The 21,352-nt window shown below is 39.8% G+C and overlaps 1 protein-coding gene across 4 annotated transcripts in view; it reads right to left on the reverse strand.

Annotated features, from left to right (window-relative positions):
- Nucleotides 1-21,352, reverse strand: part of LOC126198862 (protein tramtrack, beta isoform-like) — a 139,479-nt gene that overhangs the window by 39,317 nt on the left and 78,810 nt on the right. For all 4 annotated transcript variants that reach the window (XM_049935457.1, XM_049935458.1, XM_049935459.1 and 1 more), the window contains exons 7-9: nucleotides 17,407-17,490; nucleotides 16,529-16,610; nucleotides 13,141-13,377 (exon numbers count right to left, since the gene is read on the reverse strand). In XM_049935457.1, the coding sequence (XP_049791414.1) occupies nucleotides 13,141-13,377; nucleotides 16,529-16,610; nucleotides 17,407-17,490 (403 nt within the window). The remainder of the gene's footprint in view (nucleotides 1-13,140; nucleotides 13,378-16,528; nucleotides 16,611-17,406; nucleotides 17,491-21,352) is intronic.

Consider the following 21,352-nt stretch of genomic DNA (forward strand, 5'->3'; position numbering starts at 1 on the left):
AGCACACTAGAGGACAGATGTCTTGTGAACTTGGCCACATAGCATTGTTCAGCGAAGCCGTGTACCTGGAGTCAAGAAATATGCCTGTTTGTAGGAAGATGAGTCTCCACACCAACAGTGTGACATAGTCTGGAGCATCACGAATCGTCTTCACAATGTCCACTGTCACGGCTTACACTAACATAACAGCAAAGAGAGGCATCTTGACATTGGTGTGCCACAAATGTAACAGAAGCAACTGCAGATCATAAACTATAGAATTTATGCCACATGTGGTCATACTGTGACAACATTAGCGTCTATCGTGTGACTGTAGGCAGTAATTTCATTTCAACAGCTTGCTGTAATTGAATTTCTTCTTAAAGAGGAAAATGTGGTGCTGAAATTCACCTCAGACACTTCAACATGCCTGTGGGGATTACTGCATTTTTGAAGCTCTGCCACGCATTGTGCGATAAATGCCATGGGAAGATTATCCTGCAACAGGATAAAACACGTCATCACAATTCTTGTGCCACTGCAGGGAAGGTCAAAAAATTTGTACGAGAAACTCTTTCACGTCCTCTGACTACCACCTTTCCAGTTCTTTTCAGGAAGAGATTCAAGGTCAATTCTATGAGACAGAACTGATGGCAAAAATGTGTGCAAGGAAATGGAGGTTATGTTGGAAAGTGACATAGTATGTAGATCAAGATGATGTACTTTGTTTGTCTAAAAAGAAAGATAAAAATTTTGTTGCTCATTACTTTCTACAGCCATCACATGCTACAAAGAAATTAAAAGAGAGCCTCTTCAACAAAAAACCAATACAAGCTGCTAAAAATGAGAAGCAGTGGATTAAAATCAGTTACAAGAAGTTTAATGAGGGCAGTGCCCTAGCACTGTTAGCTGATAAAGGTTCAGCAGTTGTGATTACAGACAAAAGTGAGAACATAAATAAGACACTCAATTTCTTTCAAAATGATACTGGATATCTCACATTGTCCCACATTAATCTAAAGCAGCAGTCAAATACAATATGTTTTTTTTATTTACAAGGCAACAACATAAAAAATTAACAACAATGAATCCAGCAGTTCCAAAGTTATGGGCCCCATCAAAAATCCATAAAATTAATTTCGCTGTCACACCCACTGTTAATTCAATGGATCATCTAGGTTAAAAAGCTATGAAAAAGCTGTAATCAGTTTTACAAAACCAATACAAATTTCAAACTGCTTATTCAGTAAAAAACAGTTACCAAGCAATTCAAGACATCAAAGGATTTCGGGTCCCAGTCAATGCTACACTTATCTCTCTAGATACAGTAAACTTACACAGCACCATACTCATCACAGAACCTGTAGATACAATTAAATATAATTTATTAAAATACCGACAATGTCCACATATGAAACAGCTAAACTAAAAGAGTTACTAGATCTTGTTCTCGCCCATATTCACATTCAATGGCAAAATGTACACAAGAATGTTGGCCTAGCAATGGGAAGGCCACTCAGTGGGATCATTGCAGAAATTTTCATTAACCACCTTGAAAATAAAGTTTTGTACAATGATGTCAATATCACTCAGAAAATTTTGCCCTACCACAGATATGCAGATGACATATTCAGAGTATATGAGAAACAGAAGAAGAAACAGAAACTTTGTTAAACAGATTCAATACTTTGCACAAAAACATTCAAAAAGAGAACAAAATAATTTTTTTTTTTACATATGACAATAACTGACACAAACAAGATACTTAAAATCGGTGTACACAGAAAACCAACAAACACAAGACACATCATTGAGAAGTCATACATGCCCCAACTCACATAAACAAGCTGCATTCAAAAACTCTCTTTAACACAGGACAGAAATTCCCACTAGTGCTGTCAACTATGAGACTGAAATGAACACAAATACAATGCACATAGCAATGGTTACCATGAACAAGAAACCGGTGCACTTTCACCCCAGATAATCGAAAGCTAAAGCAAACCAACTGACACTGTCACAACACACAACATACAGAAACCTAAGTATGTAGCTATACACCAAAACAGAAATGAGGATCACTTTTGAAACAATCAATACAACTGGTGTATGACATCTCACAATCAGCTGAGGAATTGAGCAATTACAAATTTATAAAATAATATGAGTCACTGCAACAAATATTACACTGGCCAAATGGGTAGAAATTTTACAACCCTTTCTAAAGAACACATTAACATTTCAGACTTGATAATGCTAATATGACAGATGCAGAAGAGATAGAGATGAACGAGAACACAGTGCTGCAATACCACATAATTTACTGAAGAGGGAAATGGACACCATGGAGAAAATGAAAATATTCATCCATGGCCTAAATTGGAAAAATATGAAAGCCTAAATGAAATTAGGGAGTTCAAGAATTCACCCATTTCTTCACCAACTTCAATTCAATAATGTTAAAATACAAAACAAGTCAAAATTAAGAGTGTCTACACAAATTCATATTCCAGCAATATATTTGCAATACTTTTAAATAATTCTCATACTGTAATCTTTAAAATAAAATCATCAGCCTCTCATCGTAACCTATTTCGTCGACCAACACCAGTGATGTGACAGCAAGACGTGCAGTGGACATTCCAACTGACTAACACCAGTTTCAACATATCAATAGTTGAATCAAAACTGAGAACAATAGAATCAACAGTTGAATCAAAACAACCTTCGTTCGTTCTGACTGCTATCTTATTTATTGTGTTGTGTTGTAGGCACCCTCTGCAAATTTGTGAACAGTGGTTACCAAGTTCAATGAGCCACAGCATGGGAGGTAACTAAACACACCATAAGAGGACACCCACCCAACATGAAAAAACATGACAACAGCACATATCCAGACTATACAAAACAACTTTAATATCTGTGTGAACTTTTGTTAAATGATTTGTATTACCATTGTAGCCTGATGAAGTTTATACCTTGAAACATGTTGTTTCATTAAATAATATTGGTATCGATAAATTTTGTGACTGGTAACGGTCTCTAAAAAAACATTATCATATATTGATCTTTTGACAGTGTATTCATCAACGTGAAATTGTTAGACTTATGGAATATCACGCATAGTTTTCCAGAACTTCGAGGTTCTATTTTTACTCTCACTATTTTGCCCAGTGAGGGAAATCAAAATGAGTAATTTCCATGTGCTATATCACAGCTGAAGAAATTAAACTTTGTGAAGATTCGCGTGACCGTTACGGTCGCAGGCTCGAAGCCTGTCTCTGGCAGGGGCGTGTGTGATCCTATTAATTAGTCAAAGGGTAAGGAATCTACTTGAAAGCAAGCAAATGCGTATATATATTATGCTAATTGAAATAACAAAGGTACCAAAGATCCAATCATGCTTCTCTGCATTCAGACTATGTGCTTTTACATGGCTGAATTGAAAACTGTCAGGAAAGAAACGTCAGAATACTCTTCCAAGTTTTCCAATATACCAGTAACATATTGTAGGATCCAGATGGCTTTGGTTGCGAAGCAGCCACTGAAATCTAGGATGTTATGTTCAGCTGCATATTTTTCAGCAGGATGGTCTACTACACTCTTGGCCAGAGTTTGGCAGTGGCCATTCATCCTCGTGGACAGCTGGCTGTAGTCATACCAATACAAAATGCTGTGCAATGGTTGCAGCAGAGGACTGGGGTGTTTGGGGAAATTTGTTTGTAAACTCAATCTGGGGACATTACCTATCTGTGAAGGCCTTGGTGAGACCTTCTGGTTAATGGGAAATGGTGTTCTTGTCACTACAGATACACCACTTGCATGGAAGTGAATTTTTTTTAACGTGGGATGGTTGGCAGCTGTCAAAATGTAGATACTATTGGTTGTTTTCATGTGGACAGAGATGTGTATGGAGCCATCACAGAAGATATAGGTCAATGTCTAGGAAAGTGACATGCTGAGTAGAAGAGGGCTTGGTGAAGTGAGATAAGGTGTTGACACCATGAAAGAATGAGGGGAGGATGTCTTGTCCCTGAGTCTAGATTCTGCAGATATCATCAACGAAACTGACCACACCAGGCATACAGGGTTTGGGAGACTTGGAAAGTTTCCTCTACATGGCCCATAAGCAGCTTGGCATAAAAGGGTGGCATGCGGATGCCCAGTGTATTTGTTTATATGTCTTTCATTCAAAGGAGAAGGTATGTGTTACAATAAAGTAGTTTGGTGGAGAAGGAATGAGGTACCGGGTCTGGAATCTGAAGGATGATGGGTGAGATAGTATTAAAATTGCAGTAGATCATGGGCATGAGGGATGTTGGTGTATAGAGAAGTGGCATTCACAGTGAGCAGAAGGGAACCGCGAGGTAAAGGGGTGGGAATGGTGTAGAGTCGGTGAATGAAGTGGTTGGTGTCTTTGAGACTAGAGGCTACATTATGGCAAATTGGTTAGTGGTGTTTGTCAATGACAGCCGTAATCTTTTCAGAGGCATCACAATAACCAGCAACAATGGTCCAGGGTTGTTGAGTCTGTGAATTTTGGGAAGCATGTAGGAGGTAGGTGTGCGGAGTGTCATAGGGTAGAGAGAAAATCTGGGAAGGGCCTAAGGCTTCAAGGATGGATTGGAGGTTATGGTGGACTACTGGTATAGGATCTCTCTGGCAGAGTTTACATGTGGACAATTCAGACAATTGGAAACGGCCTTCCACCAGGTAGTCACAATGACTCAGGTTCAATGTTGGAATTAGGTTGGCCTTGCTTGGATGGTTTGGTGCCAAAGAAATTTTTCCATTGGAGGAGTTGGGGGAAGGAGAGTAATGGCTCTGAGCACTATGGGACTCAACTTCTGAGGTCATTAGTCCCCTAGAACTTAGAACTAGTTAAACCCAACTAACCTAAAGACATCACACACAACCATGCCCGAGGCAGTATTCGAACCTGCGACCGTAGCGGTCTCGAGGTTCCAGACTGCAGCGCCTAGAACCGCACGGCCACTTCGGCCGGCGAAGGAGAGTAAGTCTTTGATGTTGTATACCAGTTCTGCTGCAACCATTGCACAGCTATTTATATTGGTATGACTACCAACCAGCTGTCCACCAGGATGAATGGCCTCCACCAAACTGCCCAAGAGCAATGTAGACCAGCCTGTGGCATAACATGCAGCCAAACATAAAATGCTAGATTTCAATGGCTACATCTCAACCTGGGCCATTTAGAGGCTCCCCTTCACCACCAGCTCTTCTGAACTGTGCAGATGTGAGTTATCCTTGCAACACATTCTCCACTCCCAAAATTATCCCAGCCTCCACTAAACAGTGTCCGCCTCCTAGTCTTATTACTTCCTTCCATTTCACATTCCCTCACCCTCTTTGTGTGCCGCCCTCTGCCAATATACCCACTCATCCTTACTCCTTCCCTGCTCCTCTCCTTTTCTATCCCCCATTTTTTCCTCCAAACCTAACCCTCAACGCTGCAGTCTAGTCCCTGCAACACCCCACCAGATAGTGCTCTTCCTCCCCCGCCCCCCCCTTCCAACCCCACCTGTACCCTGCTATCCCTCTCCTTTCCCTTTCCCACTCCTGACTGCTATTCACATGACAGCCACATTCCAGATTCCGGTAGATGCTGCTGGTGGTAGCAGCCATGAGCGCGTGAGGTGTGCTTGCTTTTGTGAATGTGCGTTCGTTTTCTTTGCTGAAGAAGGCTTTAGCCAAAAGCTGTTACTTGTAACAGACTTTTAGTTGTGCACAAAATTTGGTATGTGGGACATCCACAACTGAGAGGCATGATAATTAATTTGAAGGTATTCAGTTGTACCAATTAATTCTTCAAACAACAGCTGGTTTTGAGATTTTAAAATTCCATCTTCTGGTGTATGAATTAATGTATCTGGTAACATATAACATGCGGTTGCGCCAGTCAGTGGAAAATCTCCAATCACCACATGTTGACGGAAACTGTGCAGCGGCCCAGCTGTGTAACATGAAATGAATAATGTCTCATAATGAAACACGTACATTAGTAAATTGTGCCACCAGCAGCACACACCACATCTGGTGCACAGTACAAGCAACACATACTGCCTCGGCTGATGTTATTTCACACTTACTCCACCAGTTCAGGAAGTTCTGCAAGAGTTGTGGGTGGACGAGTTGCATGATCCACTTATTGATCCATTGTGTCTCGCACATGTTCGACTGGAGAGAAGTTTAGACCATGGAAGTTGATGCATGTCAAGTTTCACAAGCCGTGCATGGGTGGTGATGCTGGAACTGCTCAAATAACATTTTGCACAGACTGAGTGCCAGTCAGCATTCCCTCCACAAACACCAAAGGTGAATAAGATCTGAAACTTATCACACTCTGCCTTTTAGGTCCAGGGTAAAACCAGTAAGTTCTACACAAATGTACTCTTTGAGTGAGCACTCCAGCCGTCACCTGTGACACATCTCCAGGGCAGCAAATTATGTATTTTGTTTTTCCTCTATTTCCTTGTAGTATATGTTGCGTAAATTTTGTATGTGTTATTATATTTAAGATGCTTAATCTAGTACTTTATAAGTGTAAAATCAGGCAATTCATAACTCTTTTATCAATTCTTCAGAACAGCAGCCAGCTACAAAGTTCATTAACATATCAGAGTCCACTGGTGGTACTTCAGGAGGGCAACAAGTTGCATATCTAAGTATCTGTCAGCTTTTACAGTTTACTACTTCATTCAGTCTAGTTAGGATTAGGAGGATATGTTTGTGCTGTGTGTGGACGCAGGAAGAGCTGGCCACAGTTCGCAAACTGTTGTTATGTGGTTTTGGCTATGGTCAGCTGCCTTCAGGTTGCTGCCTCAGGGTGCAGCTGCGGCAGAGAATCTGGTGCATCATATGGGACACCTCAGGTGTTGCTTGTTTCACCCATGGGTTCTTCTGCTGAAGCACATCCTAGTGTACCTGACACGATGGATCTGCCCTCACATTCCTTCAGAATGGTCCGAGCAGGCACATGTGGGCAGAGGCTTGCTAGTTATTGGAAGCTCCAACATTAGGCGCGTTATGGAGTCACTTAGGAAGATACATCAGGGCTGGAAAAAAAAGCCTATGTGTATTTGATATGTTCACCTAGGACAGGGGAGCCTCATCCAAGATATGGAGGCAGCCTTGCCTATGGCTATCACGTTAGCAGGGTGCAGTCGTCTGTTAAGTTGGGGCTCAAGTAGGTACCAAAGACACACGTCACTTGTCTTCTGCGGTCATCCTTAGTCCATATTGGTAGCTGGTGGAGGTGGCGGCGGTGGTGGTGGTGAGGGCTGCTGGCCTTGTGCGCAGGTGCAAGCAGCACTTGCAATTTGCAGCACTGGTTTGGAGCCAAGTGGAGGGTATCGAATAAAGACTTCATCAACTCTGACGGTCTTGCCTGCAGACTTTTATACTGTGTTAGCAGGTGGGGAATTGTAAGACTCTTCCTGTTAGGTCATGGCTCCACTACATAAATGGAAGTGATTTCTGGCATTCCCCAAGTTACTGTTATAGGCCCTCTGTTGTTCCTTATTTATATAAACGATTTAGGAGCCAACATGTGCATCCATCTGTTGTTTGCAGATGATGCTGTCATTTATCGTCTCGTAAAGTCATCAGAAGATCAAAACCAACTGCAAAATTGTTTAGATATCTGCATGGTGCAAAAATTGGAAACTGACCTTAAATAATGAAAAGCGCAAGGTCATCCACAAGAGTGCTAAAAGGAATCTGTTACATTTCGGTTACAAGATAATACCATCAAATTTAAAGACCATAAATTGAACTAAATACCTAGGAATCACAATTATGAACAACTTAAATTGGAAAGAACGCATGGCAGATGATGTGGGGAAGGCAAACCAAAGACAGTGTTTCATTGGCAGAACACTTAAAAGATGCAACAGATATACTAAAGAGACTGCCTACACTATGCTTGTCCGTCCTCTTTTGGAGTACTGCTGAGTGGTGTGGCATCCTTACCAGATAGGACTAATGGAGTACATTGAGAAAGTTCAAAGAAGGGCAGCACATTTTGTATTATCACAAAACAGGAGAGAGAGTGTAACAGACATGATACAGGATATGGAGTGGACAACATTAAAACAAGGGTGTTCTTTGTTGCGGCAGGATCTTCTCACAAAATTTTAATCACCAACTTTCTTGTCCAAATGCAAAAATATTTTGATGACACCAACCTACAAAGGGAGAGGGAGAAATGATCATCACAATAAAATAAGGGAAATCAGACCTCACACAGAAGGATTTAAGTGTTTGTTCCTTCTGCATGCTGTTCGATTGTCTATGAAGGTGGCTCAATGAATCCTCTGCCAGGCACTAAGTGTGATTTGGAGAGTAGCCATGTAGATATAGATTAAGGAGCTACTTGGGTAGCAGAGCACTAGTGGAGTCCGCATGGATTTTTTTAGGTTAGGTGGTAGTTTGAGGTACTCTGATGAACACTCACCAATAGATTCGCAGACAGTAGCATCAGACCACATTCTGAGTAAAGATGCTTTGACTGTCAAAATTTTATCAGTACATTGTCGAAGTATCCACAACAAAGTTTCCGAATTTACTGTCTCCCCCCCCCCCCCCCCAACTGCAAGAAAAGCTCATAAACTCAAAATATTCGTGGGACTGAGAGATAAAAACCTGAAGTAAAAAGCTCTGAGATATTTAGCGAGTCATGGAATGTTTATTGGAAGGAGAGATTTAATGCCGCAGGAGGGGGAGTGTTCATTGCAGTCGACAAAAATATTGTCTCTACTGAAGTTGCATATAACAATTTTAGATGAAATCAAATTAATTGTTGGATGTTTTTACCGCCCATCCAACTCTCCTGTGACTGTTCTAGAATCATTCTAAGAAAGTCTGTGGTCGGTAGTGCAAAGATATACAGATCAGGCAACTTTAACCAGTGGAGTATGCACTGGGACACATGGATTCACTGGAAGAGTTGCAGACAGACAAGTTTGCAAAGTACTTTTAAATCAGTTTTCCAAAAACTGCCTTGAGCAGCAAGTTCGGCACCCACTCGCAACGGAAATACCTTGAACCTTGTAACTACGAGCAGGCCGGACATTATCGATGGCACTGATATCGAGACGTGGATTTGTGATCATGATGTTATTATAGCAACTACGGTTACTAAAGTTAAAAAATCAGTCAAGAAGGCTAGGAGAGTGTTTCTGCTAGAAAGAGCAGATAAGCAGTTGTTAGGATCTCACTTAGACAATGAATCGCAATCATTCAGTTCCAGTATGATGGGCATAGAGGAATTATGGACAAAGTTTAAATAGATTGTAAATCATGATCTGGGCAAGTACATGTCTTGTAGGGAGGGGGGTTAACAACGAAATTTGGGAAATGTTAACGATGCAAATGCTCCTGCACTCTCGGTTCATATGAGGATGCGCACATGAAGACAGGTAAAGGTTAGTAACGATTCATGAATCCGTGAAAAGACCTATGGGTGAAGCATGTAACAACTACTACTGTCTCAGCTTAGCAAACGATCTGCCCGAGAACCCTAAAAAATTCTGGTCCTTTGTAAAATCGCTAAGCGTTTCTAAGGCTTCCATCCAGTCTGGTGTGGCAGCCGAAGAGAGCAAAATGAAAGCCTTAGTTTTAAATGCTGTGTTTAAGAAGTCATTCACACAGGAAAATCGTACAAATATACCATTGTTTGACCATCACACAGAGTCCCATATGACTGACATAGTACGGGGAGTGTTTTTTTTAAGTAAGTACCGTTTTGAAATTAAAAAAAGGCGTGCTAAGATATCTCAATAATTTTATTTTTACATGAAAGCCTGTACCTTAATCTACTTTTCTACATAATTTCCATCAATATTGAGGCACTTGTCATAACGTTGTACCAGTTTTTGAATACCCTCCTCATAGACTTGTTAACCCCTGCATCACCACTGTTTTGACTTCGTCATCGTCCTGAAGACCCTGACTGCCCAGGTGTTTCTTCAAGTGCAGGAATAGATGGTAATCACTGGGCGCAAGATCGAGGCTGAATGGAGTATCATCTAGAGTTTGCCACCGAAAAGATGTGATGAGATCTTTGGTCTGATTTGCCACACGCAGACGGGCATTGTCTTGCAGCAAAATGATGCCCTTGCTCAACTTGCCACATCTTTTGTTCTGAATTGAACGGCGCATATTGTGCAATGTCTTACAGTAAGCTGCTGCATTGATTGTCTCATTACAAGGCAGAAATTCCACAAGCAATACTCCTTTTCAGTCCCAAAAAACTGTGCACATGATTTTCCGGGCAGAAATTGTTTGCTTAAACTTTACTTTTCTGGGTGAATCTTAATGCCGCCATTCAATGGACTGTTGCTTTGATTCTGGTGTTTCATCGCCTGATCGCCTGTAACAATTTGGCTTAAGAAATCATCACTATCATTGTGTAACCGCTCAAGGAAAGTCAATGCACTGTCTAAACGTTTGGTTTTGTGCACATCCATCAACATTTTTGAAATCCAAAGTGCGCGCAATTTTCAGTAATTCAAGTGCTCAGTCACAATGCCATACAAAACACTACAAGAAACATTAGGAAAGTCATACCACAAGGAGGAAATCGTGAAGCATCTGTTTTCTCTCACCTTGTTGTCCACTTCCTGCACCAAACCTTCATTAACGACCGAAGGACGCCCACTCCGTTGTTCATCATGCACGTTTGTGCGGCCATCTTTAAATGCTCTCACCCACTTTCTTACCATTCCATTGCTCATAATGTGTTCTCCGTAAACTGCACAGATCTCACGATGAATATTGATTGCTTTTAGGGCTTTATCACTAAGAAATCTTATAACAGCCTGTACTTCACAGTCAACGGGACTCACAATTATCGGAGGCATCTTAAACACTCAGTACACAACAGATGTAGGTACCCAGTGTGCATGTGCAGAACGCCGACCGCAGTGCTGCGGCCGCGGTGTGGCAAAATGGTACTTGCTTAAAAAAAATGCCTTGTAATAAGCATCCCTGGTGTAGACAAACAACTGAAAGAGATGAAAACAAATAAGTTTCCAGATGAAGATGGAATCCCTATTTGCTTTTACAAAGAGTACCCTAAAGCACTGGCATTTATAGCAAATCTCTTGTCCAGCACAACATCCCCAGCAACTGGAAGAAAGCACAAATGACTCCTGCATAAGAAGGCTAAAAAAAGGGCCGAAAAATTACAGACCAATATCCTTAATATTGGTTTGCTGCAGAGTTGTAGAACGTATTCGGAATGTGAATATCATAAATTAGAGACTGTGAAACTCACCTTTCCCTTTTCTCGCATTATATACAGCAAACTAAGGCTGAAGGGCAACAAGCTGATTCCATACTCCTACATTTCCAAAAATCATTTCACAAGGTAATCAACTGAAACCTTTTAATGAAAATACTAGCCACTGACTAGAGCAGAGCGCTTGCTGCTGTTGCGCATATGTTCGAGATGCGGCCCAAGACTAGTGGGAAGGCCGCCAAGAAGGCTGGCTAGCATACAGAATAGGTTCCCAGATATGTGAGAGGCTCAAAATACTTCTTAAGTAATAGAACCCAGTATGCTGTCCTCGATGGTGAGTGTTCATTGGCGACACAGTATTGCTGAGTGTGTCCTAAGGAAGTGTGATAGAACCACTCTTATTTTCTATATACAAAAATGATCTGGCAGACAGGATGGGCAGCAATCAGCAGTTGTTTGCTTATGATGCCGTGCTGAACAGGAAGGTGTTGAAGTTGAATGACTGTAGGAGGCTACAAGATGACTTAGACAGAACTTCTAATTGCTGTGATGAATGGCAGTCGACTCTAAATGTACAAAAATATAATGCAGATCAGTAGGAAAAACAAACCATTAATGTTCGGATACAGCATCAGTAGTGTCCTGTCTGACACACTCAGATCGTCTATCTGGGCCTAGCGGTGCAAAGCAATATGAAATGAAATTAGCATATGAAAATTGTGGTCAGTAAGGAGAGTTACTGATTTTGGTTTATTGGTAGAATTTTCAGAAAGTGTGATTAACCTATAAAGGGCACCGAATGTAGGATGGTCGTGCAACCTATTCTTGAGGTACTACTCAAGTTTTGGGATCCGCACCTGGTTGGATAAAAGAAGACTTGGAAGTAATTCAATGGGGGGGCTGCTAGATTTATTTTCCGTACGCTTGAATAACACGCAAGTGTTAAGGAGATGTTTTGGGAACTCAAATGGGAACACATGGAGGAAAGGTGACATTCTTTTCAAGGAACGCTAATGAGAAAATTTGGAGTACCAGCATTTGCAGTTGATCGTAGAATGAGCCTACTGCCAGCAAAAACATTTCAGCCTCCAGAAGCCACAATCCGTCCCCTCTCTAACTTGCCCTGCCTGCTCTAAAAAACTCGGGTGCGCCTCAGTGGCATGGTGCCCACTCGCTCTACACATCTGATCCACAATGAACCCTATGGCCAAAAACATTCCTTTTTTAATGGTAGACTCAGCTGGTGCTACGAAATATTGCAATATTAAGCTGAAACACTGATAGCTCTCTCTCTCTCTCTCTCTCTCACACACACACACACACACACAAAAATGAGGGGGAGGGAGGGGGGAAGAGGGGGGGGGGAGAGAGAGAGGGAGAGAGAGAGTGGGGGGGATGCTTTATATTGCAGTTTAATATGCCAGATAGAGATCTTATTGAGGGAGGGGGGGGCGGGGTTAAAGGTAATCATTAATTACATAATTCAGGCACCTAAATTATATGGTAAGTCCTAATCTTTATTAAAACCTTTCCAATGACGTATTACGGTAAAAATTAAGTATTCTTTCTGCAGTATTAAGGCATAAATTAAATATTCTTTCTCAAGTATTAAGGTAGAAGTTAAATATTCTTTTCAAAGTATTAACTAGAAATTAAACACTATTTTAATTTTTTTCGCAATTTGAGTACCTCTGACAACTGTTACATACAGCGCACTATTGATTTACATCACAGTCACATTACTGCAATGTATTTCAGAGTCTTATCTTGCGCCAGTCACATTTCAGACTTCAGCATGAGTTTCACTGTCTCTGGCTGCCATGAACAATCTTACTCTTTCACATTTAGCAACATTTTCTAATAGTATTTGGTGTAATACATACCGACAAATTACTTACTTGGATGCTCAAAAGCGAGTTTGCGCCTCCATTCATTTGCAAATATCATAAATGCGTTTGGAGGTCTCGGTATCTTCCCAGCTCTTTTCCGCAACCACTCACATGCCTGCCTACGTTCCAGCTCCAATTCTTGCTCTTGAACTGCAGTCAGGACTTTATCTTCCTGATCGTTGCTACTTCCAGCAGCTTGACTGTAATCTGCATTGCGAGTATTAGCACGTTCTGATGGCGACCCACCTACGTGAAGCACAAGAAATTAATTTTTAGCACAAAATGTACAGCATTCCCGATTACTCAGTTTAGGTTAAGTTATTAAACAAAATAAAATGAGAAATCTGATACTTAATCTAGCTTTTGGAACTAAGAGTTCCTTGCTCAGGAAGGAGAGAAGTAACATGCTTCAATACATGGTAGACAAAGAGGTGCCACCAGGATAATAAAAGAAAGAAGACACATATAACTGACAGAAAAGTCATATTTCAGTCAAAACTCCACTTTTAGAGTTTTCAAGGGACTTGAAAAAAATAGTGTAAATTACAGGAAAATGTAAATGGTAGGAAATTACTTTTGAAGTACATACTAGTACTTTACAAAACATCAGTAAGTAATTTTATTAATTTTACTTACCTTTCATTTGAAATCTTTAGTCTTACATAAGATTTACATTTCATGGACACATTGTTAGTTCATAAATTTTTACCAAAACCAAAAAAAATTCAGAATTCTAGTTTGCTTCAAAATTCTTCAAGTGAATTTTTGCTGCCTTGTGTGTGTGTGTGTGTGTGTGTGTGTGTGTGTGTGTGTGTGTGTGTGTGTGTGTGTGAAGGGCAGATCCATCGAGAGAATTGCGTTCCATAAAAGTCACCACAATTTTGTTACTTATGTGTAGATACATTGCAGCACAATGAAATATAATTCTGTAGACATGGAATCAGTTGAAAAGCACAGTACAATTTTAGCTGTAATGTCAGGTCTCAACCAAACAAATACCTTGCAAATCAAGATGTATTCCTGCATATCATAGCTGATGCATGTTATGCATAATATGCAAACAATTCCCATTTAGGTGCCACATCTGTGACAGTACATGTATTAAATAACTAGATAGATAAAAAGTCTTACTCACCAAGTGGCAGCAGAACACACATTTAAAGGTAGATAGATCTCAAACAATTCCCATGTAGGTGCCACATCTGTGACAGTACATGTATTAAATAACTAGATAGATAAAAAGTCTTACTCACCAAGTGGCAGCAGGAGAACACACATTTAAAGGTAGATAGATCTTTTATCTATCCTATAACACTGTATTTTCAAAAATTGATTACCGTATTTACTCGAATCTAAGCTGCACTTTTTTCCTGGTTTTTGCAATCCAAGAAACCGCCTGTGGCTTAGAATCGAGTGCAAAGTAAGGGAAAGTTCTGAAAAATGTTGGTAGGCGCCGCCACAACTAACTTCTGCCATTGAATATATGTAGCGCTACACAGGCAAGCTTTGCAGGCACAAAGATGAATACTGGTGCCAAAACCTCTGCCTCAGTAAACAAAATAAAAGAAAAGGTAAAAGAATGTAAACATTATGCCATGTATTCTTTCGTGTTTGCTGCTATCTCATTTAAATCCTGTCTGCCTAATAAACTACGAAACTAGAGTGAGACAACAGCAAACGCGGAAGAATATAAATATCATGTCATGTTTATATTCGTTTTATTCTTATGCTGAATAGTGATACAGTCAGAAATGAAGCACGGCAACTGACTAGATTTTTAAATCTAAGATGACTAATCTCTGTGCAGAATGTGATGTACTGAAGAGGTGCCTGCAAAGATTTTCAAACGGAGAAAATTTTTCGCTAAACTATCTTTCAGAACATCTTCTATCATACGCAGTCTCTTTGGTTCCTGTTGATCATTATCAAAGAAAGCAGCAGTGTAAGTAACAACAAATAGCAGTCTCTTGCCATTGTTTCACTTGTGAGACAATTTCTCAATTTTTCTCTCTCTTTTAATTTATTGTAAGCAGCGGTAGCGCGCACAAAAGCAAGCCATGCCGCGAGCGGCGACAGGTTGTAAACACTCATTATCAGAATGCGACAAACAATGCATGACACAGTACAATAATGCAGTTTCAGCTTAGAGTGACATACACACCTATAACAAAGAGAACGGTACTTATCAGATCAAAGAAAAATAAGCAATCAATTCAAACAATACGAAGCATGTGAAAAATGAAGGGTACCCATACAAATACGGATGGAACACCTGACACATATCAATGGCTACTTGGTAAAGCTTAACTGTTAAGCCTACAGCTCGAACCAAACTACTGTAGCTGTATCTTCATCCATTCGACCTAAATTGTGTCTCATGTTACAATGGACCAACTTTGTTTCGATTTGGAGGTGTAGTCTAAAACTTTTCTCTCCCCTTGAATTTCGAGTCTCAAATTTCAGGTGTGGCTTAGATTCAGGAAATTTTTTTCCCCTTGATTTCGAGTCTTATTTTTCAGGTGCAGCTTAGATTCGAGTAAACACGGTATTTTAGTTCATCTATTAAGAGGCACTACAATAGCTTGTTTCACATTGTCAACTTTCCTTCTGTTCGGACAACACAATACTGAAGTTTAGACATCCAAACACTTCATTTGGTAACTTAACTACAAACAATGCTACACACAATATAGGTATTGTTACACTGGTAGAGTTATTAAGAAGCAGTAGCAGCACCACAAGTTGCTTAGACTAAACGACTTTGACTGTGTTTCATTGAGTAGGGACTCCAGGGCTCAAGAAAGTCAACCGTGTAATGTTTGTGAATGCTACTTAAAAAGCCAACATCATTTTATGTCAATGATGTCATTATTTTTCTGTTTCTCTCTATGAACACTGTTTCATTACATGTAAATGGTAGGAATTTATTATCATGGTAACACATGAGGAAGTGCAAATTAACAATAAAAAAATTAAGCAACACGCACAAAATAAAATACAAAATTAAGTACATGCAGGGAAAATTTTAATTCAGAGAATGTAAAAGTGGAGTTATATTGTGTAACATTTTAATATAAATTTCAAATCACTAACTGATACCGACTACAACTAAATTTCTTTGTTTTAGACAAGAGACCCTCCTGGTCTCTCTCCATATATGTCTGTGTCTTCTATCTACAAATAGAAAATACTGATTTTGCTGGCATTTAACTATTTAAGACCCTATAATTCAACATAGGAATGAGTGTGTGTGTGTGGTGGGGGGGGGGGGGGGTGTCTATAGCAATTACAACTAAACAAGAGAAGACATGCAAGAATTTTACCCTTCCTGCAAAAATCTTATGCAGTTGAGTTACTGAAACTTAAGTTTTTACAGAAATTCAAATTTTGAAATTACCCTTGGTAGTTTTATGTCCTCTTGTTGAAGACTTGCTCTTGGACATGGACTCAGTCTTAGTGCTATTTTCTTTCCCATCAGGCTGAAACGGTATGTGAAAACTTAAAACACAAGTATGCCAACACTGAAAATGTAAATGAATAAGATATGGTCTAGAAAGAAGATTCTTACCATGTCTATGACTATATGATATAGGGTTCAAATTAATGATATGAGTATAATAGAAAGAAACATTCCACGTGGGGAAAATATATATAAAAAACAAAGATGCTGTGACTTACCAAACGAGAAAGCGCTGGTAGATAGACACAATAAAAAACACACAAACACACACACGAGTTTCAAGCTTTCGCAACCCTAGGTTGATTCATCAGGAAAGAGGAAAGGAGAGGGAAAGACGAAAGGATGTGGATTTTAAGAGAGAGGGTAAGGAGTAATTCCAATCCCGGGAGCGGAAAGACCTTAGGGGGGAAAAAGGACAGGTATACACTCACGCGCGCACGCACGCACGCACACACACACACACACACACACACACACACACACACACACACACACACATCAATCCGCACATATACAGACACAGGCAGACATGTGTAAAGGCAAAGAGGTTGGGCAGAGACGTCAGTCGAGGCGGAAGTATAGGGCCAAAGATGTTGTTGAATGACAAGTGATGTACGGGGGGCGGCAACTTGAAATTAGTGGAGGTAGAGGCCTGGTGGGAAACGGGAAGAGAGAATATATTGAAGGGCAAGTTCCCATCTCCGGAGGTCTGATAGGTTGGTGTTAGTGGGATGTATCCAGATAACCCAGACGGTGTAACACTGTGCCAAGATGTGCTGGCCATGCACTAAACAGTCAAGGAGGAAGATGCTTACCATGTCTATCACTAACTTTGGTGGTTCCCAACTGCCACAACCTTCCTCATCAATGTCCCGTATGTCTGGAGGCTCTACCTTTATCTGAAAGTAAAAACACAAAATAAAAGAACAATCTAAAATGAATCAACATTTCACAATTGTCAGATGTTCACAATACTTCAGGTGATGCTGTAGCACAAGCAAATTGTCAAGTGAACTGAAGACCCAGTGCTTTTGTCACATGCGTGAGCTAGGGAAATTTGAGTTGGAGGTCCAGAAAAACTGTTAAGATGTTGAATTATAAAAGGTCTGGGTACAGTTTTCCACTATAATGTATACTGATGATTTGGAAGTGGCCAATTTCTACCTTACACACACAATAAATGAGCATCTCTGGGGGGGGGGGGGGGGGGGGGAACAATAATAATAATAAAACAAATGGTACCAAACACTACAAGATCCACTATCTGTCAATGATCTCTTCTGAAAATGCTTACTCTCCAAGCATTATATCTCAATTTTCCATTCTACTCTTATTGTCTCACTTCATGAATTCAATATCATTTCTGCCACTATAACTTTCTTTCCTCTCTCGTAATTTTTTTAATATCAGTTTCTTTATCAACATTTTTAAATGTAATAATCCAGATACCAAAGAAAGTTGGTACTTACATGTTAAACAGATAAATAAGCACTTTAAGTAAGTATTTACTATTAATTACGTCAACCATTCTTTTCTGTACATTACTTGGTAATTTTCTCCTGGTTAAAGCACATGAAAGAGAGGCATTATTTTAGATGGGAGGGAGACAGGCCTATAGCCTACTCCCTGTTTAGTAACTTTGCCACACATCCAGATGGTGTGTGTGGTACAAAGTGTATATATGTGAGTAGTATATGTAGTTGTTGCAACTGTATTGTGTCAGATTTGAACACAAAAGCCTTTAAAATGAGCTATCGCAAAACCTTTGTTATATTTCAATGTGACATTTCTGTGATAGCACATGATGTGCACGAAAAGTATATTTTCAGCACTTCACAAAATTATTTTGCCCCTACCCACACTCCCATCACTGAAGGGCCACTCCCCCTCTCCACACATCCAGTAGGCAAGCTCATTTAAAGTGTGTTAGTGTGGTGTGGTGGCTGCGCTGGCTATTGGGTGACTTAACAAGTCACCAGCTAATAGGAGTTCAGTAGCCGGAAATGGGTGACGTTTCCTCACCAGCTAATAGGAGTTCAGTAGCCGGAAATGGGTGACGTTTCCTCGATTATGATCGAGCATATTCTTTAAGACTCAGTGTTTGAACTTAAAAGTGTGACAATTGATACTGTTGTTGAATACATTACACTGGAAATACACGCAAAAAGGTGAGACTGAGTTTAAGTGACACAAGAAAAGGTGGTGGCTGGGCCCCTTCGTCATGTGTTGGCTCTATCACTTCACATCGACTGTCTTGTTTTTCCATTACCGCTGCATCCTAGCAGTAGTAGTACCATAATTGCACGGTGAAGCTGAATATAACAAGTTGCGCTGGCAACACAAATAGTGTATTACATCAGCATTTCCTCTCTCACGTCTTCCCTCTCCCCAACAGCAAAAATGTTCCCGTAACTTCGCCACCACCCATGGTAAGAACCATCTGTCTTCTGTGCCACTTATAACTCGTTCAGTCACATCAAACGTCAATAGGTGAAAACGGAGTGAAGTCAAATGAGACATTGAGTAAGAACTTAGAATTGAGGTAAACCTTACTAGGAAGAAATGTTAAATGGGTGAACTTTTAGCATTGATTTCACGGGTCTTTCACAGGAGCGTATGCCGTAGAATCATGAAAAACATAAAATCAGAGAACGTGAAATTGAGGTTCCGCTGTATATTGTTTGGTTGAATAATAATGGCATCTTCTCAGGTCAAATGTTTCAGAGGTGTATTAGATATCTGAGAGCAGACTATTCAGGAAAACACAGCAACTAGGAACAAAAAGAAGTTACATTCCTTAACAGGATAGTCCTCTTTGGAACATTCTTTTTTGCTTATAATGTTCACCGAGTTGTCTAAGTTATTGTAGTGTTCATTCAAATTTGCCAGACACTTCATATCAAGTTACAAAACAATTTGCAAAAAGTTTCTCTAAAAACGATTCACAGCAAAAAAAAAAAAAAAAAATATTAGTCGACACTGCGACCAAAGTGTCAGCACAAAATTCCAATGCCTAACAGGGATTGTGGAAATTATGAATATGTTAGAACTTGAGATCGGACCAGTCTTTTACAACTTCTCCACAAGAGCAGACAAAAAGTGTATCGAGCAAGTAGAGCAGCAAATGACAGAAGCTGTTAATGAGGTCCATAGGACCAACATGGCCATGAAGAAGACGGAGAACCTCCTTTTGGATCTGAAAGGATTGTTGTATGGACCGGAGACCACTGACTAGATGTATGTTTAACTTAACGAAATAAAATGTAACCGAAAACTTCAAACACATTTTTCTCAAAACTTTTTTTTTCAAGTTTGCGGGAAACATAATCTGAGAATGATACATATGATTTTGATCATAATTTGATGCCATCATTCTAAATTGAATTCTCTATCAGTGCACAAAGATGTTTTGTGATATTTTCAAAAGTCTATTTTCAATGCACACTTCTGTCTCAATTTTTTGGGCAAAGAAAATTATATTTGACTCAATACTCAACATATCACTATTTTGTTAGATCTTAGATCTTAGTATTTTTCTTTAGGCTGTAAAACAATAATTGAAAATGACTTAGGCAGTGTTCACAGTAGCATTGAACAGTCATCAGAAGTCAGCTGATAACATCAGCCAACAGCTCAGCCATAGTGCATCCGATCTCCTTTGCTGTTTTTGGTGGGGTCAAGGTGGTTAGAATCTATTCTACCTATGAAGTAGGCTAGATTTTAACCTCCAAGGCTGGGATGGATACCATGATGCCTCTGTGTTTGGAGATGAGTGCTGCAATGCAGCATTTGCTATTCAAACAATGCCAAATGTATGTAAATGAACTACATCTGTCTCGAAAAGAACATGGTGAGTACTGTACACTATGTCCTCAAGTTACTGGAATTGCCAGACAATGCAAAAACACCTGACAAGGCAAAAACGTCCGACAAGGCAAAAATGTCCCAGAATGCAAGAACGTCCGACAAGGCAAAAATGTCCCAGAATGCAAAAACGTCCGACAAGGCAAAAACGTCATGCAACAAATGTTAAAAACGCTTTAGCTTCGAGATGTCTTTATGCTTCTCCAACCATGGGTTAGCATCCAAGGAGACAGCCACCTCTGAAGCTAACTGCTGTATGTGACATTTTTCATATTTAAGCGTGTTTATTATGAAAATATGTAGTTTCAAAGATACACCGTAGTAAGGGTCTCTCCAAAACATGTTCCAAATATTTACTATGCTACAGAGGTATAATGTGCGACTTCAATGTATAAAGGTTTTGCTAATGAGATTATGAACACGTGATGATTCAAGTATGCATAGAAAGTAGATATGATTTTATTGTATGATACATGGATAAAATCTGTGTGTTAGTATGCAAGTATTATTTAATTAATGAAAAATAGATTTACGGTTTCAAAGCAGCTCATTAAAAAAATGTTGTAAATTAATGCAATACTGAATGTACATCCAGATAATCAGACTCTAGTACTGGAAACTTCAAGGCACTTTAAACACTTGCCCAGTGGATTTGACAAAGGAAGTAAGAAGATTTCTGGTGGAACCATTATTTCTGATTAGAGCAGTTTTTATTAAAGGAAATATACTAAATTACAGCGTCTTTTAGTGCACTTGCATGAAGCATAGCTCCAAAACTTTGTACAGAATAAATTTTGTAGTATTTAGGGTGCAAGAATGAAAATGTTAGCTTTTAAATTAGTTTTTAGCGCATCGTAAATAGCAGCCAACATACCACACAAAAACTTGGAAATTGTA

This window comes from Schistocerca nitens, chromosome 8 (genome assembly GCF_023898315.1).
Source record: "Schistocerca nitens isolate TAMUIC-IGC-003100 chromosome 8, iqSchNite1.1, whole genome shotgun sequence".
Taxonomy (NCBI): Eukaryota; Metazoa; Arthropoda; class Insecta; order Orthoptera; family Acrididae; genus Schistocerca; species Schistocerca nitens.